At 45.9% G+C, this 27,939-nt stretch overlaps 1 protein-coding gene and 1 long non-coding RNA gene across 4 annotated transcripts in view; one reads left to right on the top strand and one right to left on the bottom strand.

Annotated features, from left to right (window-relative positions):
- Positions 1 to 27,939, top strand: part of LOC142774609 (uncharacterized) — a 160,702-nt gene that overhangs the window by 124,242 nt on the left and 8,521 nt on the right. The gene's annotated exons all lie outside the window — the stretch shown is intronic.
- Positions 1 to 27,939, bottom strand: part of LOC142774177 (neprilysin-1-like) — a 43,105-nt gene that overhangs the window by 10,676 nt on the left and 4,490 nt on the right. For 2 of the 3 annotated variants that reach the window (XM_075874569.1, XM_075874570.1), the window contains exons 3-17: positions 21,165 to 21,206; positions 18,853 to 19,014; positions 16,698 to 16,778; positions 13,654 to 13,847; positions 10,876 to 11,070; positions 7,973 to 8,059; positions 7,696 to 7,826; positions 6,636 to 6,861; positions 5,946 to 6,044; positions 4,391 to 4,468; positions 4,132 to 4,241; positions 3,612 to 3,670; positions 2,867 to 2,918; positions 1,784 to 1,851; positions 406 to 536 (exon numbers count right to left, since the gene is read on the bottom strand). In XM_075874569.1, coding sequence (XP_075730684.1) covers positions 406 to 536; positions 1,784 to 1,851; positions 2,867 to 2,918; positions 3,612 to 3,670; positions 4,132 to 4,241; positions 4,391 to 4,468; positions 5,946 to 6,044; positions 6,636 to 6,861; positions 7,696 to 7,826; positions 7,973 to 8,059; positions 10,876 to 11,070; positions 13,654 to 13,847; positions 16,698 to 16,778; positions 18,853 to 19,014; positions 21,165 to 21,206 — 1,715 coding nt within the window. The remainder of the gene's footprint in view (positions 1 to 405; positions 537 to 1,783; positions 1,852 to 2,866; positions 2,919 to 3,611; positions 3,671 to 4,131; positions 4,242 to 4,390; positions 4,469 to 5,945; positions 6,045 to 6,635; positions 6,862 to 7,695; positions 7,827 to 7,972; positions 8,060 to 10,875; positions 11,071 to 13,653; positions 13,848 to 16,697; positions 16,779 to 18,852; positions 19,015 to 21,164; positions 21,207 to 27,939) is intronic. The other variant, XM_075874571.1, reaches the window with a different exon arrangement.

The following is a 27,939-nucleotide window of genomic DNA, read 5'->3' as shown; positions in this document are numbered from 1 at the left end:
AAATAGCACAGATCCACATGATGCCTTAGAACGGTTTCGAGTCCAACCAGACTAACGACGTCTGAATAGCGTGGCACTTCATGGCACTGCAAATGCTATTATAGATCAGAGTTGAGCCGGCTGGTACTAATCAATGATTTGATACATATCAAATTAGTGTATATAATAGCTTATGCAATCAGTGTCTTTGTTCAGTACGACTGCCTTTTCGTAACGCTGGTTAGCAAATAAGTAAACGAGGACGGAAAAAGGAATACGCAAGCAACAAAGTATGAAGCATCCGTCATAAATAAATATTCCGGCTGTACCCGTTACTTTCTTAAGAAACCTTGCTGTGCATAGCTATTTATTATAAGTGCAATGTCTTTAGAAACTTACTTAAATGAAACAGTTTCGCGCTCTCACCGTCATGTTAGTCTCCTTGTCAGTGATGTTTCCGTATTGGTATATAAGGCATTTCGCCTTCTCGTTGAATTTCTTACGAGTTGTATTTGTCCACCATTGCTTCAATGCACCGTCCGCATCAAACTGGCTTCCTTCAGAAAAAAATATACAAGATAAAGACTGGCTAGGATATATACAAGTCAACCACGACTATAGCAATGTTTAGCCAGGTTTTATCCTAAGCACATTGAAGCAAGTGCAATACTATAGCCAGCAGTCAGCTAAGCTATTCATGATAGTCTGTTGAATGTTAACGAACTGAGTGGAGCGCTGCGACGAACCTTTCGCCCCCCCCCCCCCTGAACGGGTACCTTGCGCACGCATATGGGTATAGAATATATTTTCTGTGAGACATTGGGCGCCGTCATATCGGTTACTGCTAAGCCGATATTCTCTCGCTTTAAGTGCGGAGAATTCTTAGTCGTGCGATGTCACGCTTCGGCGTAGGCGCCGCCCACGGCGCATGCTCGACTCGTGTTGTCTCCCTCGAATGCAGGCAATGTGTATATAAGCGGCGGAGCGCGCGTTTGGAATTCAGTGAAAGGGCGTCTCCTCTCCGTCCAGTATACACCGACGGCTCCAAGCAATTAAGAGACATTCACTCTAACCTTACACTACTGGCCTTCGACTCTCATTCGTTCAATAAATAAGAGTAATGAAGACGAAACAACAATTAAGCATTCCCAAACCATACCCAATTACGCAACCTTCACGTGGTATACCCGCACCACTCTGCGAAGCACTTATACTCGAGTCCACCCCCCCCCCCCTCCGTAGGAAGATGTGAACGTCAATTATTCGCATATTGAGACGTGTAAATCATTAAGGCCATGAAACATCGTACTAACCCGACCGTTTTCATTCGTGTGCGCCTACCGCAACACTGTTTGGCTGTTAAAAAGGCAAAACAAAATGGCTGAAAGCTCAATATGGTGGTACTAACACCCATCCATGAAACAGCCTTCAGTGTCACTAGCTCTGACTGAAGAAGAACAACGGTTTCTTAAATGTGTATTGAAATTAGCTGTAGTGGTTGTAACGAGCGGTCGGCAAGGGCACGGGATTGTAGAACATTTCTTTTTTTTTATTATTGCGCATGTTGCATATTTCATGGACAGCAAATTACTAAGTCAGTGTTGAGGGAGCGTTCGTCTGTGTGTCCTCCGTCCATGTCTTCCCGCGCTGTTTTGGGTTTCGATAAGGCAAGTACAACCTTGCTGTAAAATGAACGATCACTTGAAAACTGACACAAAAGTGCCATTCGCTAGTTTAAAAAGATGCACATGGATTCGCCGCAATGTTATTTTCAGCACAAGTAACGTGTTCGAAAATATCTCACCTTTGTCGTCGAAACCGTGCGTCATTTCGTGTCCGACTACACCGCCGATAGCTCCGAAGTTGAGTGAACTGTGGGGGTAAAAGAACCAGACATCTGTTTTACGTTTTAGCTGACTCGGTTAAAACTTTAAGCGCGTTTTTATACAGAATGTCTTTGGTGACCACCGCTCAATGGTTCTATAAGAAGCGGTCTGTCTTGATCGGTTAGAGACCTAAATGGGCTACTCGCCACCCCTCGCTTAAAAACGAAGGTGTGATTTTCTCCTCTCCTTCATACACTCGATGCATCCTCCTCGCCCCTTAGTTCTTGAATGCGCGTGAACAATATTAACACTAAGCGCTAGCGCCTACCAGGACTTTGAGTCGAATGTGCTGTGTTTGTCTCTCTTCCCTCCATCTTTCATCTCACCCATCCCCCTCCCATGTGCAGGGTAGCAAACCGGCTGCCTATAGGCTGGTTAACCTCCGTGCCGTTCTTTTCCTCCTATTTTCCTTCCCTCCTTCCTTGCGCTTCTCGGCTGCACGCAGTTATCGCCGCTTGCGCAGTTGTGAACACACAAAATGAAGTTTGATCGGTTGATTCTGGACGATATTCATGCCAGACAAAGAAGAACGGATGGGCAGCGCTGCATGGCAAAGCAGTGCAAGAGACAAATCACATGTGATATTTTGCGTATATCAACCAATCGAGAACATGTATGGTGTAGACGTCACGAGAAATACTGTCTACGTCACAGTAGTGCGCGAAGAAGGACGAGAAATATCATGAAAAAATATTGCGTTCTTTTTTATATTTTGGGAGCCTGCGGAGGTGCCTTTTAATGTGGAGCTTAATGAATTCCAATTAAAGAGAATGATTTCGTCTCTTGTCGCTAAGCATCTATTTATTGTATCTGGCTGCGTGCCGAGTCGCTCTCGTTCAGAACCGACGGTAAGTTCGTTTAATAATCACTCAGCGAACAGTGAACGCGTTACAAAGTATACACACGGAAGAGTGTACCGACATTGTGGACTGCAACGCGACCCTCGCCTCGTGTATGTAGATTGACCTTAACTAGAAATGAGAATCAGTGCAGTAGATTACCGTGGGAGACCATGTTGATAGAAGGCACCTTGAAGTATGCCCGATGGGTACACTGAAAAAGAGAGAAAGGATGACATATAGAGGGACTATAGAAGGGTACTAGCATAGAAAAATAAGTCAATTTCGCCGCGAGGGTGAAGCAAAATGAGTTGACAAGGAGTTGCGCTGTAGTAATCAATTGGAACAACATAAACTCCTTTAGCTAACGCGGCTGCGGCATGGAGCGAAGCGACTTTCGTTCTTTATGTGGCTCTAGTGCAAACTTTCTGATTAGAGCACAACGCGTGCAACTCCTGTGGCACATTTCTTCGTATTCTTCTTTTAGAGCTAAGTGCTGGAGCATATGGAGGCTGCACCGTGTAAGTTGGTAGACCATATAGAACGCGTTATTCGAAGGTCGCCGGTTTGGTTCCTGCCAGTCATCTTTACATACACTTTTCTTTTTACATTTACCCCAGGTGGTCAAAACTTCCGGAGCTCTCCACTACGGTGTTTCTCATAATCATATAGTGGTTTATGGACGTTAAACACCACATTACATACGCATATCTTCACATTTACATTATAATTAGTTCTAACATTATCCTCTATACTTTCCTTGGCATGATTGTCTGTTAGATATCATTAATATTGCGTCTGACAAGAAAAAAAAACGAACCCTTAAGTATACACTTCATTGCTTCATATATATGCCTGTTCACTCACATGCATGATAGTATAATCACGTCAACAAATCTGCTCTTACTCATTTCGTTGGTAGTCGGCCTGTAAAGAGCGTTTACAACGGCCGGGCGTGCAGCCGTGCTGTGGAGTAGAAGTTGGAGCAATCAGTACACTTTTTTTTTCTCTCAGTCATCATATTTGTCATTGTGAAAGCGCTGTTTTTCCTATGCAGAGTAGCGTAGTTAAAGGCTTCTGTTTAATCTTAACCGTATTGGCTCTTTGACTTGTTTCTCAGTTTACACAAAGCGACGTTCTTGCTTTCATCTCCTGCAAAACGATACGTGAAGTAAGACCTGGCATAGGGGGCGTGAGGCCCGCTACATTTCAGGGTAACGTTAAAAAAATATGCGTAAACAATATTGATGTTGCTGGACATGAGAAATATATGTTGGAATATCGAATAGCGTTGAGAATCTGACATGAATTGCGTAAGCAGGTATTAGATGTTTCGAAAATACGAAGCCAATATCATTGCTTTTATATCTTCTCCACGACTTGTTCATTTCACTGCCTTCAGCTTGATTAAGTTTTTGCGAACTTACTTGTCCTTGTCAAACGGTCGCCTGAGGTTCATCAGTGTTCGCATCCAGTTGTTTCGCTGTATCGCGTGATACATCTCCAGAAAAGAAGCGTTAAGGTATAGCCGAGGTATCTGGAAGAAGACATCATTCACATCCCGATATCTGTTGCATTATGCTACATTTCAACGTTACCTTGATTCCAGCATGTTCCCGCGAATGTGGAAGGGTGGTGGAGAAAGAAAGAAAAAAAAACAAAGAAAAACTGCTACACTATACTCACGTATTTGTAAAGTTCCTCCAGGTATGTCACGTTTAGCAGCCAGCTCGGGTATCCGATTCTCACGCCCATTTTCGACAGCTGAAATTGCGAAATGGTGCTGTATGTTAGCGCATATCGAACGTATACTTTCCGCTGGCAGGTGTATAATTTGGTAGCTTTGAAGTCGTACGTCCAGGCTTGTAATATTAACGTTACTGTCTGCAAACTGTTAGCCAGGCTATATACAGTGCCACAACCAGTTGGCATCGTTGGACATACGACAAGGCTATATAGCGTAGAACACTTCTTCACACAACGTTCACCTTGTAGCGCCCGTGTAATGCACACTGAATAATAAGCTTTATACCTGAAAAGGGTCGTGAACTACTACGTCGGGCTTGGTCAGAAAGCCTATACTGTACGGAAAAGCCGAATCTTGCTGCCGCTTTTCTATGAGTGTGCGCGTGCGTGTTGCCTGATGTGCTGTGTTTATCTCTCTTCCCTCTTTTCTCCCTATCTTTCATCTCCCCCATCCCCCTCCCACGCGCAGGGTAGCGAACCGGCTGCCTATCGGCTGGTTAACCTCCCCGCCGTTCTTTTCCTCCTATTTTCCTTTCTTGCTGCCGCGTAGGAGAGTTTGGAAGGAGAGAGCGAAGTTTCCATTTTCTCGGCAGGCCTCTTTTCGTACAGAGGCGTGCGAACAAAAACGTATAAACGCGCACACACAACGCTCGCCGCACCTGTCTATACGGACTATCCTGCACTGTATTTCGGGCGCGTGCTCATATCAGGACTGCTCGTGAATGTTATTAAGGGTCAAGGAAGACGCCACAATGAAAACCTTGTTAATCCCTTGCGATGCGGCGTCTTCATTCGCAAGCGACTCAATTTTGCCATCTCTGAGCAATGTTGGCAATGAAGGTACATTGATATCATGGTAAACATTCTTGCTACCGAATTTTTTTTTTCGTATCACTTGTGCGGGAAACATTTAGTCGGTCGTGATCGCTTCGGTGAAGGCAGTGCCGGATTTAATGAGATGTTGGACGTGGGTCGTTTTGGAAATTACTAATTATCTTATTACCTTACTATGAATGCTCGATGTCAGACTATAACTATTGCCCGTAACCTAAGTCGGTCGTTCGATTTCGCTCGTGAACAAATACAGCGCGAGTATTTCACGATCGTTTTCAGGTATAACGCTTGGTTATTATACGGGCGCTACAAGGTGAATGGTGCGTAAAGCGGTGTTTTACGCTATCTTTGTCGTATATCCACTCGCTTCCTCAAATAGTTTCGTTGATAACATTGTAATCAGATCAGATAACATGGTAATTAGATCAGATAACACTGTAATCACAGTTAATTGGTGTAATACACAGTATTGTATCCCAACACTTCCGCCTGCTTTAAATTTGTTCTCCAGAACTTGGCATGGAATTAGTAATTTTCCCACCTTTATGGATAGTTTATGATTATGTGTGTCGCAAAGGGTTAAGGAGAATGTCGTTTCAATTACAAGGAGCAAAAGGCTGCTTGTATTTTCGGCAAATATCAACATGAATTGCCCGCGCACCTTGAACTCCGCAGCAGCTTTCGTGTCGTTATCCATCCACTCGCTCTCTCGTATAGTTTTGTTGAACACAGCCGCGATTCTTTTTACGATGTCTTCGACCTGCAAAAACACCGAAGTCGTTTGGCGATGTTATTTTGCCGTGTGGTTTACTTGGCTGAGCGATATTTTGTCTCTGAAAGAGTGAAAATTTTGAACGACATGAAAGTTAATAGCCGTATTCTCATTAAATTAGAAGGTCATTCGGTGATCTATTAGCTATTAAGGCGAGTTATGCCGATCTCCTTGATATCGAAGCATTGTTTTTGTTCGCAACTTGGTCATGTAGGAGCAGCTAGTTTTTCATGTAACTGAAGGAAATAGCCGTATTTTGAAGACAGACATTTTCAGAAACACACACGCAAGACCGGTGTGTCTCAAATCACAACTTTCAGTTGACATGAAGCGTACCGGAGGGTACCAAGCAAGGAACATAATGTAGCTAGAAGCTAGTGCCGTACAAAAATTGCACCAAAAGAATGAATTCAAGGTTTATTGTGTAACCTTGGTTATTTATTTTTCTCGCTGTAGGACTTATTGATATAGAGTAGCCGATGTAATATAGACCTCTACCTGTTCACAGCAGAACAGAATTCAAACAGTTACGATGGAACAGAACAGAATTCGAAGTTTCTATAGTCTTTCTATTATTACCTCTTGTTTTGCTTCCTCGGTGAACTTTCGTAGGACGTAGAGGTAGCCGACGATCTCTGGCATCGCACTATTGACAGTGTGAACGCACACTTCCCACCTGGGCTTCTCTTCGAGCACTCCCATGACGGCTTTAGTCAGCTCAAACGAAGCATTGCGGAATTCGCCCGAAGCAAGCGCGGCCCACTTGAGCACTTCTCGTAAGCCGGCGTAGTTGAAAAGCGTGGTGCTGAAGAAAATAAAAGGGGTCGTTTTACAAATGAACCCAAAAATATCAAGACCACCTTCACACAATCAAAAAGAAAAACCAATTGCGTCGATGAAGATAATGGTTTTTTTTAGTGTCGGTGTCTCTGTATATTGCTACAGAGTCGTGAGGTGGACGAAGGAAACAATGTTTTCAAGACGAAACTCTTTATTTGGCTGAACTTATGGCCGTGAAACGGGAACTAAAATCGCAGCAAGCAATGCATGTTGTACACCTACACAAATATTGGAGGACAGAGCATCTGTCGTCGACAAAACTGTCAAGCGGCGTCCTTAATATGTGATATGTTGGTTTTTGGATATACTCACCAACGATTGTAAAAATGTCAAGCGGTGAAGCAGGTCGGGGCATCTCTATAGCTCTATACATTGTGCTGTCAAATATTCCAGCGTATCGCTATTGGCCAAATAAGTTCCAAAAAAAACTGTAATGTTCGCGTTGTGCGCGTAATCGCATCGGAAGGTTCTAACATTATCTCGATGTATTTTGGTATTTTGGCGCGGTTTTCTTAAGGCAACTCTTACATGTGCAATGACGCGATAACAAAACGTGAGTATTGAGTATGGCACTAATATTGTTCAAAATTTTTTTGAACTTTCGTATTTATAAAGAAGTTTTCGTAGCCTTTGTTTCCGAGGACGTGGCGCTTGTGAACTCCTCCCGTGAGGAGGATGCGAAGGCTGTGTGTTGATACTGTGCGTACGTGCACACAGCAGCTGCTTTGAGGGGAAAAATGCGACAAACACCCGAAAAGACATTTTTTTTCTGACGGCCAAGAGATTTTTGTCAACTTACCAATTGGCGCGTCGAAGAAACTCATCTAATTTGCGGTAGTAGTCCATGGCGAGATTCTGTATTGTTTCGTTTCCGGCTACCGTAATGTTCACCTCTGAAAGCTCTTTGGAGATCAAGTAGCCCAGTGGCATCTGAGAGAAAAATGAGACCTCGCGAGTATCACCTCGCTTTATAACTGAATCAACTGGTTTTTACTATAGAAACACGTTAGAGAAGGTGTTTCCGCAAATGCTTTGGGAAGGTCTGAAGGAGTGGAATCGATAGCTGGACAGCTTACTTGAGTGAAGTTCTTCTCCAGTTCATCTATGGTGGTCCTGTGATAAAGTGTCAATACGTTGCGACGTTTTTCTGGCGGGGTCGTCAGCTGTAAAATACTATTGTTGAGTTAGTTAGCGAATGGTGATCCAAATAAAAGAGAAAAGAAAGTAGATGCTAATGAAAAAAAAGGGCAGACAGCTCTAACTGTGAAAAATGAGGGGACCTTAAATAAAGCTTCGTCTTTAAGAGTTGAAAGCGATAGCGATATTCAGTTTCTAGTGCATACCACAAACACTTAGTGCACTAAACTTTTTCGAACTTGCTATGCACCCACTGCGTGGCCTTAAAGACCAACTCCGGTAATTTTTCGAGGTCAATGGATTTCAAGGAAATTCGCTGGGTACATTCTTTGCACATTTCCGTCATTTATGCCAAATTACGGGCTTGAGAGATGCACTGATTGTTTGCAAATGAAGTTTAAAGATTGCTTCGAAAAGCTCACCTTGCTTGCCAGAATTATAGGCAACACTGCCTGTGTGACGTCATGTTTGGCATGTTAACGGAAGTGACGCAGCCGATGGCATCGCTACTACGGACGCTACAGCGTTTATTGTACGGCCACAAAGGCACGGCGGTGGTGTTTGGCACGGCTATAGCACAGGAAAGCTTTCTTACTTCCTCCGTGGTGTTTGGCCGGTGCTTCAATGGTCTGGCTTTCACAGTTTTCATACTACGCGCCGGCAGGACTTCGGTTCTTATCGAATAGTACGTCATAAGCAGACAGGGCGCCCGGCTTGGTTTCAGTTTCGGTACTGCACTTTTTTGCTTATTAAAATTATTTTTGAATTTTCTGAGCATTTCAGTTATTGGGCTCATGACAAGAGTGTCTCAGGAACATATAGAAACACCATTATCTTGACATAGCCGTAAATTACAGGCAACACTATAGTATTCACCTTTTCGCGCAGTATTCACCTTTTCATAAACGCCTCCCTGGGCGCCGCCATAGCCCTCCTTGGGCTGTGCAAATTGGCGCGTTCCCTCAAAAATGCACTGGCAACACTGCGCCCATAGTTTTTGTACTCCCGCGCACAGCCCATCATGGCGGTGTTTTTTTTTTTTTCCTTCCTGTGAAAAGGTGTATAGCGTATGTGCCTTTTGTAGTGGGTGATCCGCTTCACACCACGAAGTTATTATGATAATCGCGTGTTCTGACGCCCAATGGCAATGGACGCTTGTACCTCGCATTATCACTGCAATATTTCGTGTTGTATTGTGAAGCAGGTGTACAGAATGCATGTTTGAAAGGCATGTTCTCACTTTCACTGCATTTCGATGCAGAGGAAGCAATTTTCACTGTATTCACAGGCAGACGCGAAGTCGCGTGGTAGAACATCCGCTTGCCACGAAAGTTGCCCGGCTTCCATCCACACTCGGACCCAAACGACTGGAGGTGGACCCCCAGTCTGACCCAGGTTTCTTTTTATAATTTATATTTGCATAGTTTTCGATTTTTCGGTGACGGGTAAGATGCTGATTTTTCGCTCAAAACCGCCGATACCGACGCCGGAATTTCTGAGAAACGCGCTGTTTATAAAGCTATCGCTTCAAAACGTCAATACGATGCAGAAAACTACGTGCCGATAACTGGGAATTATTCTGACGCGACAAAAATAATCGCGTAGGATGTGGCAAGTGTTTGTAATAATACAGTAACGTCAGTGTTCACCATATGATCGCCAAGTTGAAATGAGAAAGGCGGAAGCATTTGTTGCTGTTCACACAACATTTAAAATACTCCTTCGTTTATATAATTCTTAAAACATTACACTTCAGTACTGCAAACAACTTCCTACAGCTTACTTTGCTTCATGATCTGCTGGTTTAATTAGGTGGCGTCCAAAATGTAAACGAAGCCATTAGTCTCCTTATTTAGGTCTAACAACAATGCAAGACCAGGGTCATTTTCAAAGGCCTCTGCGTAACCCACTCCGGCAACAAGTGAGCCCTCTCTACTATTAGAGCGTACTCCAACAGGAGATTAACCCTCCTTTTCAGAACACTCCTTGACGGGAACATGACCTGCCAAGGCTATCAATGCAGCACAACCGCGTTTCGAGCGCGCTGTCTATTCATTGTGGTTATAAGAGGGAGAACTAGAGAAAAGTGAGCCCAGTCTGCTTCAGCGAGCGACACCTCAACAGTAGCTCACAAGGGAAGGGGGTTAGGGGGGATTAAAAGGATAGGCTTAAAGGTATAGAGAAAGAAAGAGAGATGCGCTAGGACAGTGAGCGACGACATAAGAGAGACAGGAAAGATGGAAACACGGTCACAGGAGTCCGAGGACGGGGCACCACTTGCGAGAGCTCTTGTCGGCGACAGGAGGTGGTGTAGGGCTAATCCCGTAGGCCAGAGCTGCGCTGACGTCGTCGTAGGGGACCTGCGGCTGGAGGTGGCGTAGGACCAACGCAGTTGGCCAGAGCTGCGCTGTCGTCGGAGATCGCGAGGGCACAACCGGTCGGCACGGAATCCAGCAAGCGAGTCGCTGTATTAAGGCCTGAACACACTTATGCGTTGCAGTGTGTCGTCGCGGGACTTCTTGACGCAGGGCCGCGCCCTTTCCCTATGGAGAGAGAGGGCGCGTGGCTACGTGAAGTTGTGCTCTCTCTCTCTCTCTCTCTCTCTATAGCGAGAGGGTGTGATGCCGCGTCACAAAGTCACGCGCTGACGCGCTGCAATGCGTACGTGTGTTCAGGCCTTTAGGCGGTGCGGAGGCAGCAAGAACGCTTTCCAAACGCGCCGCATTGAAGGCGGTGGCAAGTGAAGTTCAACTCAAGGAGCGTTTCTGAGTACGGTGGTAAATGGCAGTCGACACGTCCTTCCAATATTTGAGTCACTTGACGAAAAACATTCGTTTCTCACGTTGGCAAGCTGTCCTTCGAAATGGATGAGTGTGTCGGCCAGCGCTTCTAGTTCCTCGTGACTGAGGTTTGCGTTCATAATCTTCAATGCGGATTGAACGAGTTTCTTGTATGCTCTGATTATCGGCTTGCTGCTATTTTTATGTGGTTGTATCAGCTGGTTCCTTCCCACCAGTCGGAATGCCAATTGGTTGATCTGTAAAGAGCACCGGTATTTATCATATTACGTCGCATGCCTGCCCCGTCATTTATCGTAAATGAACGCACCGACAACCTTTTTTGAAATTTATGAAAAGCTGGGAACGGGGCTTCAGACACGCCATCAAAACCCGCATAGTAAAAACCAAGTGATTCATTAAAAAAATTAGAGTTAGCCCAGCATTAGACTTAGTTTTAGCTCTACTGTTTCACTTTGCACGAGGAAGAATGTATCCACTATCTAGAGTCGTTTACTAATGTAACCTTCTCTAAAACGCAGGTCACGGACCAATGCCAAAACATAACAAAATGACGTTTCTTTTCGCATTGGCCAGGCACCCTTTGGGTGCTAGCAATGAGTTTTCCGTTCTATATGCGTTCGGGACGGCAATATGCTCTCCCATAGTAGAGTACCCTGTGCTCTAAATTGTTACCCCCTTTTTCTACCCCCCCTGACCTGTTCATTTGAACAATACCTTTACCTGACCAGATGGTATTCCGTAGAACTCTCAATTACTCACGGTTTGTATCGGTAATAAACAGTTACACGCAGCCATTGGCCAACAATAATGAGTGCGCGAAGAGGTTTGCAAGTTTTGCCTATACGTATGGCATATTGATTGACATGTGGGGTTTAACGTCTCAAAACCACCATATGATTATGAGAGACGCCGTAGTGGAGGGCTCCGGAAATTTCGACCACCTGGGGTTCTTTAGCGTGCAGCCAAATCTGAGCACACGGGCCTACAACATTTCCGCCTCCATAGGAAATGCAGCCGCCGCAGCCAGGATTCGATCCCGCGACCTGCGGGTCAGTAGCCGAGTACCTTAGCCACTAGACCACCGCGGCGGCGCTATACGTATGGTCAATTCATGTCTAGGAACCAATGAAAGAGTAGATAGTGATTCACTACCCGTCACAGTGCTCATGTGACTACGGTGCTCGTATCCAATCCTGGTTGCGAAGGCTGCGTTTGTTTGATAAAGGCAAAATGCTTGAGGCCCGTGGGCATATTGGTGCACGCTATTATCCCCAGGGGTCACTGTTTCTTGAGCCCTTCACTACGGCGTCTCTCATATACATATCGTGGATTTGGGGTTTTAAACCCCAACAATGATAAATAGATGCCCCGCCGCGGTGGCCTAGTGACTAAGGTACTCTGCTGCTGACCCACAGGTCGCGGGATCGAATCCCGGCTGCGGCGGCTGCATTTCCGACGGAGGCGGAAATGCTGTAGGCCCGTGTGCTCAGATTTGGGTGCACTTTAAAGAACCCCAGGTGGTCAAAATTTTCGGAGCCCTCCATTACGGCGTCTCTCATAGTCATATGGTGGTTTTGGGACGTTAAACCCCACATAGCATAAATATATGCGCCTAATGAGTGTTATTCATTGACAGTTATTATGTGCACTGCTACGGTTGCACCCCCTTTATAAGAGACATGTATCAGGAAGCAATTATCGTCTTTTACATGGGGTGTCTTATAAGCAGGGTACCAGGTATGGGTTTCCTCATCAACCCCTACTTAAATATATATGCACACTGGTGTCTCTTATAACCATTCATTTTTAGATATGATAGCCTTTCTTGGAATACTTCAACGCAGAAATTTTGGTCTGTCTCTCTGCCTTTCTGTTGGTTGGTATGTCGCACGATTGAACCACCCGCCGAAAGTTTAAGCGATTCATCTACGCCCATACATCTCGATCTGCTTGCTGCGTTCATACTTGTAAAAATTGTCCATGAAAAAGAGAGTGGGACGAATATTTGAGGTAAACATCAACACGTACGTATTAGGCTGTGTGTAATTTTATTTCTAAAACGCATAGATACGCAATCAATTTTCTAAAGACCACAGTGCTTGTTACGCTGCGCTGGCAATGCGGAGATATGGAAAAAAAAAACAAACGTTTTCTACGTTTTATAAAGACGACATGTGCTGCCACCTATCAGTGGCTCTGCGAACTAGAAAAAATCGTATCTCGAAATCACTGCCAGGTGGCGTCTAATACCTCACGCATAACGGCTTGGTGGCTCAAGCCACCGCCCGATCTAAAGGGTACAGCCATATCCATCCATCCATCCATCCATCCATCCATCCATCCATCCATCCATCCATCCATCCATCCATCCATCCATCCATCCATCCATCCATCCATCCATCCATCCATCCGTCCGTCCGTCCGTCCGTCCGTCCGTCCGTCTGTCCATCCATCCATCCGTCCATCCATCCATCCATCCATCCAGTCCCCGCTCACCGATTCTATTGCGCAGAACGTCGAATATTCGTTTTAATGTCTCTCTCTCCCTTCAGAAAGAAGTGTATCGTTTTTCGACGACTTTTCCGTCGAAGAACGCAGATACAGAGCCAGTTTTTTTTATTTTTAGATCAGTGTCTGTTATAAAGGAGTTCGACTGTATATACGGGCTCTTGTAAGCAGTACTGCACCTGCTTTTTTTATTTTTTATCAGCTCTACTAATGACTCGGTCAAAGTTTAGGTGTCCAACTGAAGCACTGTATACCTTACAGAGAACTCTCGAACGTCGTTAACTTTGCCGCATAACACAGGCTTAACCTACCTGAATCGCGTAAGAAGAAAGATTCCCGTTGTCCCGTGCAATGTTAAAACCAAGGAAAGTGGTAATTGGGAGTCCCTTAAGTACTTCACTGCGATTTCCGATAGCTTCTCGAGCTTTTATCGGCCACTGAGCAAATCCGGAATGATTCATTACGTTTCGAAGAACGTCGATGCGATCTCTTTCTGTCGGAACAGCTGTGAATAAAGAAAATAAGCGTGTTTGTATTTCATTTTTGATTGGGTGCAAAGTACGATTAGCTGATCGTAAACGAGTAGCGAGGACTTTCGATTCAGGAATTATGAGTTGTTCGAACCATTATTTCTCAAACAAATGAGGCAGGACAGTGCAGCGCCCTATAAAAGGATTGGTGATATGCATTTCAATCTTTATCAGATAATACACTGGTCCTCTCGTACTAAAGCATCTTTGATGTATCCTTTCATCTGAATGGTGTTACATAAATCGGTCAGAGGTCTTTCAATGTTGTCGCCTTTCACAAAGAAATTGTTATTACTCCACTCATCAAGCAGCACTCGCTCTTGTTCTGATCAAAATTATAAAATTACATCTTTTTCAAGTTGCAATAGTGTAAACCACTTTGCACCTTCAAAGCTACTTCAAGGAAGCAAAACACCCTTTTGCCTAACAAAAATTAAAGAAAATGGCCTTGTAAAGTTGGTTTCCCATCTGAAACAGGTTTATGGTTTGAGTAAAGGTTGGTGTCTCACCTAAAACGCTTTTCTGGAGTTAATTGTGTTTAGGGTTATCGAAGCAAGTGTTGTTGCTTATAAAGACAGGGTGCCAGCTGATAATTAGAACTTCGTAATTGAGATAGCTTTCGATGTGAGGCAGGTTTAGATCAGCATGTCTGTCCGTAGGCTATGTATTAGCACACGATAAATTTCCGCGCATTTTGTCAACATTTATTGTTTCATTATGCAGAACAGGAACGTTCCATACCGACACAGAATGTCAGCTCAAGATACTATGCATGGCTCTATATATACCAAATGGTCGGTGGATGGCTGTGTAGCGTAAGCGCTCAGTCCATCTCCTTTTTTGCATTGGAATGTTTTATCTGTATACATGTGTGCATGTGTGCTCACGCAAGTGCGACTTCTATGCTGATATAATTGAATATCCCTCGCTGGTTGCCTTCACCTTTATGAAGTTTTAAGGATGTTTAACCCGTTGCCGACCCACTATAATATGAGTGTTATGATCTGACGTTTGATGCCGTTTGATTTCCTATAAGGTGTCAGGGTGTTAGTGACAGATACGATGAAATATTGAAGGACTTAAAGGGACTGTCTACCGTCCTTCGTTGCTCTCCTGTTTTGTGTTGCAATTAAAAGCGTATACCATGCGAGGTGTCTAACCTTGCAGCGGTTTCTCTGAAAAGTGCGTAGAAATGTTTAAAACATAATTTTTCTGTCCGCGTTATGTCTCCTTCCATTGGTGGGATGAATGCCCACAACACTCGCCGGTGCCGGTGAATGTCGAAAACTAAAACGGCGTGTGGTTCTTGCAGGCTTCATCAAGTTCGGTTATTAATAAAACAGATATCTTAGTGGTCGGTTTAGGTACACACACTTTTTTGTTGTTCTCATAAGCGGTGGCAGACGCCGTGGTCTTGTTTCTCCGCCGTTTGCAGGCAAACATGCATGCAGGCAAGCAAACAGAACACTCTGCTGGCACCGCCACCGTGCGCCTATTTTAGCACGTGAGAAAAAACAAAAAAAAAAAACGAGCGAGAAGTGGTCTCTGGCGCAACCTATAAAGCTGCCCCAAGTGCGTAAAATACAATTTCAAGTTAAACGTGTTTGTTTTTATGCAAAATAAGTTTACCTGCGAGGATTTTTCGTGCTACCGCTAGATTGCCAAGATCGACCACATTCGCTGTCGGGTCACGCTAGTGGTCACATTTTATCGACTTTAACATCAAGTAAATATTATAATTCCTTGTTTCTGGCCCGAAAGCATGCTCTTTGCCGGCGATGTGATGAATGATGTTTTCATTTGCGCCACAATCAGAAAATTTTTTTTTCTGAGCAGTCGACAGTGGCTTTAAGTTGGTTTATTTTGAATCTCACTTTTTTAATGTCTCACTGCAACCTTTATGAGAGAAACACGTTATAATGTCACTTTATGATAAACACATTGTCAAAGTCATTATAATATTGCTCATGTAGGTAGATTCAGCTAATCGTGCTTGGGGATCGGAATTGTGTGCATTTATTAGTGCAGTGACGTCTGTTAATTGCGCGCATCTTCTTCTTGCGTTACGGTTGGTTCTACTTTCTTAAATAGTATTATTTTACGCCATGGTTCTCTAACACGTGACCTGCGGACCTTTTAGAAGCGGTTCGCAGCTTTACACGAAAAAAAAAATACGCCTATTTAAACTAATGGTGCTTTGTACGGGCAAGCTATGTGGAGACAGGATTAGTCTCCAGCATTCCTTTTCGTTAGGTGGGCAGAAGGTTAGGTGGGCAGATGAGATTAAGAAGTTTGCGGGTATAAATTGGCAGCAGCAAGCACAGGACTGGGTTAACTGGCGGAACATGGGAGGTGCCTTTGTCCTGCAGTGGACGTAGTTAGGCTGATTATCATGATGATGATGATGATGATTCCTTTTCGTGAGGCACCTGTTGGGGGTAACTCTAGGAATTAAAACATCACCGTGTAATGAAAGCTATATTGCAGAATCGGCGTCCATTTTTAATCGTTGCGCAAATTAGTAACGAATGTTTTTAGAAAACCTCTCTTCTAATATCCTTCACAAATGACCTGTATATGGGATATGGGAAAGCTATTACAAATTACGTTAGGTAAAAGAGGGTATCTCGGGCATGACTTTGTGAATGAATGAACGCTTCACGAAAGTTTTATGACACTTCGAACGATGTCACATTCCTTATTCGTGTTCGTTACTTTAGGTTGTAAGGGGAACATTTCTGAGCGCTCCATGCGCGCATGATGTGTGCGAATATATTCAGTAGGATAAAGTGTTTATGAAATGCATGATTCGAAAATCCACATACCTACACAGGCGTTGTAAGCAACAGCAAGCTTATCCGTTATATTTTGCGCCTCTTCAACGATGGTCATGTTTTCTAATATCCCTGTTCATGGAATGCGAAGAAATAAATGTATGGATTGTTTCCCAATAGCTTGTGTAAGCAATTTCAAGTGCTACTAGCATTGCTAAATGGAACAAAAAAGAACAGGTTATGACACTCTAGACAATGTAAGTGCACGCCAAATTTTGATGAGCGCGCAGTATTGTACTGTCATAGAAATGAAGAAACACGTCTGATGAATGAGGCTTGGCATATGAGTATAGATAAAAATTTGGCAGTTCTCACGTATCTTGGAAATCGACGTTATGCAAAGCATGCGCGGGAAAGGTGATCGTGTTGTATTTTTTGTTATTGAATGACACGTTATGAAAAAAAGAACGTTTAATATATGCACAAATGTTGCACGCACAGACATATCTTGAAGGGTTGGACATATTTGATTGATTGATATGCGCCCCACCGCGGTGGTCTAGTGGCTAAGGTACTCGGCTGCTGACTCGCAGGTCGCGGTATCGAATCCCGGCTGCGGCGGCTGCATTTCTGATGGAGGCGGAAATGTAGGCCCGTGTGCTCAGATTTGGGCGCACGTTAAAGAACCCCAGTTGGTCGAAATTTCTGGAGCCCTCCACTACGGTGTCTCATAATCACATGGTGGTTTTGGGACGTTAAACCCCACAAAACAATCAATTAATTGATATGTGAGGTTTAACGTCCCAAAACCACCATATGATTATGAGAGACGCCGTTGTGGAGGGCTCCAGAAATTTCGACCAACTGGGGTTCTTTAACGTGCGCCCAAGTCTGAGCACATGGACCTACAACACTTTCGCCTCCATCGAAAATGCTGCCGCCGCAGCCGGCATTCGATCCCGCGACCTGCGGGTCAGCAGCCGAGTACCTTAGCCACTAGACCACCGCGGCGGGGCGGGTCGCATATGTTTATATAAAGTTTTTTTGCGCTACCGCAATGCTGCTTACAAGAGCATGAATATTAGCAACACAAGAAGCGATAAGCTGATATGAAGTGCTTTATCTCGCTGTGTTGGTCTCGCTGTGTTGATATATGAAGCAGCCACGAAGACTGCTTCATAGATCAACTTCGGTGCATGGCACCTAACTGTAACTGACGTTAACCTAACGTTACGGTTGTGTTATAGCAGTACATGTGTAATTTTTATAGAATTGGATAGCCAGCAGTGCAACCACAATTGACGTGTCACCAACATTACGGCTCTTTTTCCAAAGCAGTTTCCAGACCCGGTGTGGCTCAAAGGTATAGAACGCTTGACTGGCACACATGATGCTTGGGTTTGACTCTTGCTGGGATCCTGATTTTTATCATTTGCATTAATCGGGCTAACTCGGCCGATGTCAGGTTTGTCTTAACGTTCACGCGCTAAATGTCCGCATGTTTGTTCTTGTCGTTCCTTCGTAGATACTAAGTGTCAATCACATGTGGCACATACCCGCATACTATGAGTGGCGCATACCCCGCATACCACTGGCACATATCCAACCTAGGGTATGTGCCACTGTTTTGTAGTGTTTGACGACGTACGCGGTGGGATTTTGACATTATTCATGTCCTGACTAGCGCGTCATATTCGTCAAAACCTCTCCCATACTAATTTTGGTTCAGGCCAAGTTAACGGGGTTGTCACGCGATTACCCAGACGTAAGCGGCTAGATAGATAGATAGATAGATAGATAGATAGATAGATAGATAGATAGATAGATAGATAGATAGATAGATAGATAGATAGATAGATAGATAGATAGATAGATAGATAGATAGATAGATAGATAGATAGATAGATAGATAGATAGATAGATAGATGGCAAGAGTGCATGCAGTACGGCAATAAATGCTTCTCATTTAATAGCGGTAGCATATGCATTAGCCAAGCTTAAGGATTAAATCGTAGACCACTTTGCGAGCGGATTGATATGTACGCATATTGCAAAAGCGTCTGGCGCTTCCTAAAGTTATTACCAAGCCTTTGTGGTGTCCCGTCTTCCCCTCTCCTGTCTGTGCTTGCTCGCCCCGTCTCCTCTTAGAATGATTGAGAACGTGTTTTGGTGATTGTGGGCGAATAGATGGAGATGCCCATTTTACCTTTGAGGGTTACTTGCAGTTCATTGCGGAGTAAGTAGAAGGTGCCGATGCTTGGCTGCGTGGCCGGTATCTCGTGCCTCTGCATCCACCCGCCGCACGCGTACGAGTAGAAATCTTCGCACGGCTCGACGGACGTGTTCAGGGACTCGTTGATCAGTTTCGCTGCAAGGACCGCGTACGGGTAGCTGTTTCACCTGTAGCTCTTATATACAAGAAGCCTTCACATAATCTGGCAGTATTGACTTCTTGTTTTAGCCCACTCTCAAGTACCTATACTGTTTAATTTGTCGAATTTACACGAAAAACGTTGCGCCAGAAGCGTATACAGTCGTGGGAGAGTTGAACGTGAACATGAAATTTCAAAATGGAAGGCTAATTCAGTGAATTGCCTTTTTATTGTATTGTTGAAGTGTTACCATGTGTATTCTGTATTCAAATATTGTATCCCCCCCCCCTCTGTAATGCGCTTGGGCGCTGTGATACTACACCATTAAAAAAAAGTTTGTAAGATGCTTGTTACCATGAGCAACACTTTAGTAACAGCAGCGAGAGAGAGAAGAACAAGAGGGAAAGGAAAGACAGGAACGTTAACCAGTCTGGAATGACCGGTATGCTACCCTACACTGGGGACAGGGATGAGGGAGTTTGTAAGATGAAAAAAAAAAGGAGAGAGAAGAGAGCACGCACTCGCGTTAGGCTCACAAATGCTGATAACAGCAGTTGTTACTAACCTTCGTGGGCCATTACTAACCTTTTACGACCAGTTAACTACCCACGTTAGCAAATGCTTGAAGCTTGCAATGGTTACTACGTTTTGCGCACTGTTAGTAACTTTTCGTCATGCAGGTACTCAATGAACTTGTTAAACAAGCCTTAGAGGCTATTTATACGAGCGTCTAACAACCTATTTGGTAGCACGGGGATGCATTCAAGTTCATCTAGGCAATATGTGTAAGCTTACTACCCAATTTTGTCCTGTGTTAATAGGCCGTGTTGAGGTGTTAATATGCAAAATAGGCATAACTAATTTTTTTCTCAATATGCTTGATTAAAGGTCTTACACTACGTTACCTCGCTCATCGAAAAAAAAATGTTTACGTGTTAGAAATAAACGCACCTAACCTAAATAAATTATACATCCTACAACATAGCTGCCCGCCGGCACCAGCATCGTTCCCCAAATACTCCTAACCCGCTTAGGAACTGTACTTTTTGCGTGGAGTTGTGTAGGTACGCTGTCCTACTTTGAGGCCTGATGTTGCCTTAATAACTGTTTGTTATTAGGTAGCGGGATGGCGCAGTGCTCTCCCATAGTTAAGTATGAAGTACTCGAAATCGTTAAACATGCTTCTGAACACACAGATTACTCAGTGATATATCAAAATGTTGATGCTAGCGAATACGACCGTTACAAAACAGGTAATTCGTGAGGTGAAATGATCGCGTCTATTACATTGTTTTTGCTTGTAACCATTACTAACTGTGTTAGTAACGGTGGAAGTGGTAACGGTTACAAGCCTCCCCGTTGCTAACTACACTTACTAATCAGTAACATATGTGACTAGTACTTAGTAAACCGAACTTAGTAAGTACTTCAACCTTTTTTCAAAGAGTGTATGATAAGTAAGTAAATACGTTTTGAAAGTATATCTGGAAAGCATCTCGGACCACCGATTGCGGGGTTTACAAGGATGGTTCAGGTGTTAAATTAGGTGTGCTAAGCCGAATCATGCTGACACTACGCGTACATGATATAGCAAGAAAAAAAATAACGCGTTTTAATTTGCCCCAACTTGATCGCTTTTTTTTTTTTTCAATTTCGAAAGCCGGTCCTCAGGCATATTATTTCGCTTGTTCGTATTTCATTTGGCTATAAATGTACGTTTCTCTCATTTAGTTCGTGACGCGAGCAGAAAGAGTGTTTAAGAACCGGGCATAAGAATGAGCAGCATAAAATGGCACTGTTGCATCACGCTTTACATTGCGTCATTGAGTGACTTCAATACACGTGGCGTATTACTAGTGGAACCTTCTTGGGAGTTTATCATGTTGCTCTACTCAATAATGCTACTCTACTTTATCTCTGAGATAAGCAGCATCCGAGACAGAAATAAGGCAATTGGAAAAAAAGTTCGTGTTGCTATACAAGGCCACACTAAACCTCCGGGCATGATTTTTTTGTTTGCAAACACTGAGTCATTCCAGCTTCAACTCTGAAAGTCTGGCAAAGAGATTCATACAGCCGGCATCAGAATAGCGAGTAACTTCAATTCAGTAACAGAGAAGGTATGACGTTATATATAATACATTACCTCTTTCGTAGCAGACTTCTTCGCAACACACAGAGTAGTTTGCTGAATCGGAAAATAAGAGGAATAAAGGTAAGCATATTGCTTATAAAATATCGCAGTTTCGCCGCAAGGGCGAAAAATCAATGTGATAGCTACAAATAGTAACGCCATGTGAAGAACAGCAGCCAGCTCGAAACGATCAGCGCGCTGCTCAAGCACAAAGGAACGTGTGCAAAAAACACACGGAGGCAGAGCAGGAACTAGCAACTGTCACAGCTAGACACTTGCAGGGCGCTGCTCAAACACAAACGAGTACACTGGAAAAGAGCGCACAGGTATACACAGGACGAGCGTGAACAAACAACTGGGACAGTTTTGCTTTTCTGTCTTTGAGTAGCAGCGCACTGCAAAGTCTGGCCGCACACAACACAATATATATATATATATATATATATATATATATATATATATATATATATATATATATATATATATATATATATATATATATATAATGTGAGGAGGTTTATTAGCCGTTAAAGACAGCGACGAGACAGCGTGAAGAACCGTCCAGCGATCGGCACAGCAACGAACCGAAGCACGAGCCGAGAGAGCCGGGCGTTGGCGATGCTGCTTGCTGCAGGCACATCTTCTTCTTCACAATCGCCCCCGCTGAAAAAAGAGCCATCCTGGCGACCTAAGAAGTTTCAGGGAGAGGCTCATGATACGGTTTTAGGCGGGAAACATGGACGATGTCACGTGCACGCCGGCGCATGTCATCCGATCGGGAAACTGGCTCAATTAGGTAATTAACCGGAGCGGTTTTCTCTAAAACGGTGTAAGGCCCTTCGTACCGGGGGACAAGTTTTGATGAGAGTCCCTGAGTTTGGTATGGGATGGCAAGCCACACGAGAGATCCTGGGGCATAGTTGGGATCCGGAAGAGAGGTGCAACGGTTTTCTTTCTGGCGTTGATTGATTGATTGATATGTGGGGTTTAACGTCCCAAAACCACTATATGATTATGAGAGACGCCGTAGTGGAGGGCTCCGGAAATTTCGACCACCTGGGGTTCTTTAACGTGCACCCAAATCTGAGCACACGGGCCTACAACATTTCCGCCTCCATCGGAAATGCAGCCGCCGCAGCCGGGATTCGAACCCGCCACCTGCGGGTCAGCAGCCGAGTACCTTAGCCACTAGACCACCGCGGCGGGGCTTCTTTCTGGCGTTGCTGCTCGTCCGAGGTGAACGCATGGGCGAGCTGGCGGCACTCTTCGGCTTGTCGAGCAGCATCGGAGATAGGTGGACATTCGGAAGCATCAGGACGGTAGGGAAGTAGAGTATCAATTGTATGGGAAGGGTCACGTCCATAAAGAAGAAAGAAAGGTGAAAATCCCGTGGTTGTTTGTATTGCAGTATTGTATGCAAATGTCACATATGAGAGAACACGGTCCCAGTTGCTATGATTAGATGCCACGTACATTGAGAGCATATCACCCAGCGTGCGGTTAAACCGTTCCGTTAACCCATTAGTCTGCAGGTGGTATGCTGTCGTTTTCCGATGAATGACGTGGCATTCCGAAAGCAGTGCTTCGACGACCTCGGAGAGAAAAGCGCGGCCTCTGTCACTAAGGAGCTCTCGAGGTGCGCCATGTCGAAGGATAAATTGACGTAAAATGAAAGAGCCGACATCCTGAGCGGTAGCGCTCGGTAAAGCGGCTGTTTCGGCGTAGCGTGTTAGTTCGTCGACCGCCACTATAATCCACCGATTGCCATCTGATGTTAATGGAAGGGGGCCGTAGAGGGCAACGCCAACGCGATCAAAAGGCTTGGCAGGGCACGGAAGTGGCTGCAATTCGCCAGTAGCACGTAGCGGTGTTGATTTGCGTTGCTGGCAGTCAGGACAGCACTGCACAAATTTGCGTACGAAATTGTACATGCCGCGCCAGTAATAGCGATGGCGAAGGCGTTCATATGTTTTGAACACCCCGGCGTGGCCACATTGTGGATCGTCGTGAAGAGAAGCGCATACCTGCGATCGCAAAGTGCGTGGAACGACCAGTAGCCACCGGCGGCCATCAGGAGAGTAGTTGCGTCGATGGAGAAGTTGATCGCGGATGGCAAAATGGAAAGCTTGACGTCGGAGGGATCGAGATACCGGAAGGTTGGCGTACCGGATAGATATTCGAGAAGAGATGCGATCCACGGGTCACGACGTTGTTCGGTGGCAATTGAGTCAAGATTTAACGATGACAAGTACTGGAGGCACGTGTTTCCGCACGTCGGATCTGGTGGCAAAGGTGAGCGGGACAGGGCGTCAGCGTCAGAGTGTTTGCGTCAACAGCGGTATACGACGCGAATGTCGTACTCCTGGATGCGGAGTGCCCATCGCGCAAGGCGGCCAGAAGGGTCTTTCAGCGTGGAGAGCCAGCAAAGCGCGTGGTGATCAGTTACTAGATCAAACGGGCGGCCGTATAAGTACGGCCGGAACTTTCCAAGTGCCCACACCAGAGCCAAACACTCTTTTTCTGTCACGCTGTAATTAGTTTCGGCTTTCGTCAGAGTGCGGCTAGCGTAGGCTACAACGTATTCTGAATAGCCGGGTTTTCGTTGGGCGAGGACAGCAGCTAGCCCGACGCCGCTGGCGTCGGTGTGCACTTCGGTAGGAGCCGTCGGGTCGAAGTGGCGAAGAATAGGTGGCGAGGTGAGCAGACGGCGCAGAGTAGTGAAGGCAACGTCACATGCAGGGGACCAGGAGGAGAGGTTCACGTCACCACGAAGAAGCTGGGTTAATGGTGACATGATGGATGCAAAATTGCGAACAAAGCGCCGGAAATATGAGCATAGGCCTACAAAACTGCGAAGTTCCTTCATGGTCGTCGGCTTGGGAAATTCTGCGACTGCTCGAAGTTTTGCTGGGTCAGGTAATACGCCGTACTTCGACAAGATGTGGCCTAGGATGACGAGCTCGCGTGGAGCGAAGCGGCATTTTTTCAGGTTAAGCTGCAGGCCAGCGTTGGTCAGACAAGTTAAAACCTGCCTGAGGCGAAGGAGGTGCGTAGGAAAGTCGTGCGAGAAAACCACGACATCGTCGAGGTAGCAGAGGCACATATTCCACTTGAGGCCACGTAGCGTATTATCCATAAGTCGTTCAAACGTGGCGGGCGCGTTACAAAGCCCAAAGAACATGACGTTAAACTCGTATAGTCCGTCAGGTGTAATAAATGCAGTTTTTTGGCGATCGGCTTCAGCCATTGGAACTTGCCAGTAGCCAGACCGCAAATCCAGCGACGAGAAGAATTCCGCTCCGTGAAGGGTGTCAATGGCGTCATCAATGCGCGGCAAAGGATATACGTCCTTGCGGGTTATCTTATTTAAACGACGATAGTCTACGCAAAATCGGATAGATCCGTCTTTCTTACGCACCAGGACGACAGGAGACACCCAGGGACTATGAGATGGTCGAATGACGTCTCTACGAAGCATATCTTCGACATGATCGTTGATGACGCGGCGCTCTTCAGTGGAGACACGGTATGGTCTTTGACGCAGTGGCTGGTGTAGGCCGGTGTCAACATGATGCTTGACTTGCGACGTGCGGCCGTTGAGGTTGGGACACATCGAAGGAATTCCGGAACTCATGCAGAAGATCAAGCAGGTCGGCATGTTCGGTGGGAGTGAGGGTGTCGGCGATGGCGCTGGAAAACGTATCCTTGGACGACTCCTCGAGGGCCGACAGTGATTTTGGGTGGTCGCAGTAGTCATCCGGGACATCAACCAAAGACGAAGGGTCGAGATCCTGCACGCGGCCGAGACATTCCCCCGCAAGCAAAGTGACAGGTGTGGAAAGCGGGTTGAGTATGAACATATTGCTTCTTCCGGCGGCAAGGCCAATCGTTCCGAAAGGCAGCGGCAGAGCTCGACGACTCGTGAAGATATCGGAAGGCATAAAAAAGACTGTAGCGTCAGTGTAGGCGTTGCATGAAACTGGAACAAGTGCGAAGTTTTCAGGTGGAATATCGGTGTCTTCATGCACGAACAACTTCGGCGGCTGATGAAGAGCTTCAAGTAATGGGACATCACAAAAGGGTGAAAACTCAACTTCAGCGCGTGCGCAGTCGATGACGGCATTATGGCGGGATAGGAAGTCCCATCCGTGGATGACATCATGCGAACAGACAGCGAGGACAATAAACTCCACAGTGTAAACAATGCCTTCGATGGACACTCTTGCAGTGCAGGCTGCGAGAGGCGTTACTTGCTGTGCACTTGTGGTGTGGTGCGACAGTCCCGAAAGCGGCGTCGTGAATTTACGTAATACACGGCAGACATTAGCGGCAATAACAGAAACAGCGACGCCGGTGTCTACAAGGGCGAAAGTAGAATAACCTTCAACAGTTACTGCGACCACGTTAGCAGGAGAGAGGCGAGGGCTTAGACAGTTTGAAAATGGCGCAGTTCTTGCCTCTTGAACTGCGGTGCTTAGTTTTCCTGGTCAGAAGGTCTGGGCCGGCGACGCATTGGGGAGGGTGATCGCCGACGAGGAGAGGGTGCGCGCGGCGTCACGAAGTTGGGGTCGTTAGAAGGGGCATAGCGAGGTGACGAGACTGGCCCGTATTGCGCGAAGGGTTGGCTGCCGGGTTGCGACGATCGGACATAGTCGCCGAACGTCTGAGGTCGACGGCGGCAGTAGCGGGCAACGTGTCTGGGAGTAAAGCAGGCGTAGCATATTGGTCGGTTATCGGGCGTCCTCCAAGAATTGGCTACTGGGGGTGCCGCCCAAGGTGCAGTATAAGCAGCCGGGTGTGCGGGCTGTGAGCGCGAGGTGTAGGGTGGTTGCGGAAGCCTACGCACAGCGTCTGCATATGTGAACGGCGCTGCTACAGGCTGCATCACTTGCGAGCAGGCGACAGGAGGAGCCACAGGCTGCGCTGCATACGTTAGGGGCGCGGCCATTGGTTGCACGGCTGGCGGATAGGCGACAGGAGGGCCTACCGGCTGCGCGGCACGCTGGCAGTGGACAAGGCTGGATAGAGGCGGCTCGTGGTGCACAACAGGAACAGCTTGGGCAACCTCTTCCGAAATAGTTGTGCAAAGCGGGGCAGGTAGACGGGTGGTGGTCTCGTGAGTGAAGGGCACTAAGAAAAGTTGGCGGGCGACTTCCTCACGGACGAAAGCTCGAACTTGCTGAAGCAGCGGTGAATTGTCCGGCAGGGTGTCGAAACTGGACAGTGACTCACCACCATGCTGAGGCTGCCGAGTCAGAGTGCGTTGCTTGTTCAACTTGTCGTAGCTCTGACACAAGCTGACGACTTCGGAAACTGTGCTCGGATTTCTTGCCAAGAGCATTTGAAATGCGCCGTCGTCGATGCCCTTCAGGATGTTTTTGACCTTGTCAGATTCGGGCATGGTGTCATTCACACGTCGACAAAGGTCGACGACGTCCTCAATATAGCTGGTAAAGGTCTCGCCAGTCTGCTGAGAGCGGACGCGCAAGCTCTGTTCTGCCCTCTGCTTGCGGACAGCCGGCCGACCGAACACTTCAGCACATGACGTCTTGAAGACTCTCCATGTGGGGATGTTGTGTTTGTGGTTATTAAACCACAATTCGGCGACGCCAGTGAGATAAAATATCACGTGGCCCAGCTTGTCGGCTTCATCCCACTTATTGTTGGCGCTCACCAGTTCGTAGTGCTCGAGCCAGTCTTCGACGTCGGTCCCATTCGCACCGCTGAAGACCTTCGGCTCCCGTAGCCTAGGATGGCCAGGGCAGTTGAACTGGAGCGAAGGCGTCGATGTAGTGGCGTTGATAGTCATGACAGGTGGTAGCATGCGGCTTCGCAGCTCCAGGGTGTAGCAACGGGGATTAACAGCACCTTCCACCAAATGTGAGGAGGTTTATTAGCCGTTAAAGACAGCGACGAGACAGCGTGAAGAACCGTCCAGTGATCGGCACAGCAACGAACCGAAGCACGAGCCGAGAGAGCCGGGCGTTGGCGATGCTGCTTGCTGCAGGCACATCTTCTTCACAATATATATATATATATATATATATATATATATATATATATATATATATATATATATATATATATATATATATATATATATATATATATATATATATATATATATATGTGTGTGTGTGTGTGTGTGTGTGTGTGTGAACTGTAGAGCGGGGTGTGACCCCTATAGGCGTCGCCTGCTGCGTGGGGGTGTTCCATGCATTATTGATCATCTGGACGAGCCGGCCTATCAGCTCCGGCATCGTGCTGTCATAGCCGTTGATATACACCAAAAATTTGCACAGAATGGCATTAGCGCGCGACGGATGTAAATGACAGGCCACAACATGAAAATCCTGACACGCAGGTCACCTAAAATGTGATATTGCCGCCTTCCGTGTCTGTGCACTCGTGGCCGTGTGGGTCACTATATATAGCACGATTCGCATCGTGCTATATATCAGTGCTCGACAAAGATGAATGAAACGTCATGACAGGACTATCGTAATATCAACGATTGTGCTTCTTCTGCGCCGCCTGCTTTGTGTAACATCTGTCCCCTCAGTATACGTCGGAACCCGTTACTCGGAGGCGTTGTTTTAACGTTAGGTGCGTTCTCCGTGATGATGATGACGACGATGATGATGATGATGATGAAGTGGTGCCGTTACGTTTATAACGGGTCGCTGCGTGCATGGTGACCTGGAGATAAAAAAATCTGGAGTATAAATACCCCAGCTAAGAGAAAAAGAAAACAAACGGAAAGGAAGCGATTAAGGAGGATTTAAAG

This window comes from Rhipicephalus microplus, chromosome 10, assembly GCF_043290135.1.
Source record: "Rhipicephalus microplus isolate Deutch F79 chromosome 10, USDA_Rmic, whole genome shotgun sequence".
Taxonomy (NCBI): domain Eukaryota; kingdom Metazoa; phylum Arthropoda; class Arachnida; order Ixodida; family Ixodidae; genus Rhipicephalus; species Rhipicephalus microplus.
The sequence above is the reverse complement of the archived record's forward strand: the minus strand, read 5'-3'. Positions and strand labels throughout refer to the sequence as shown.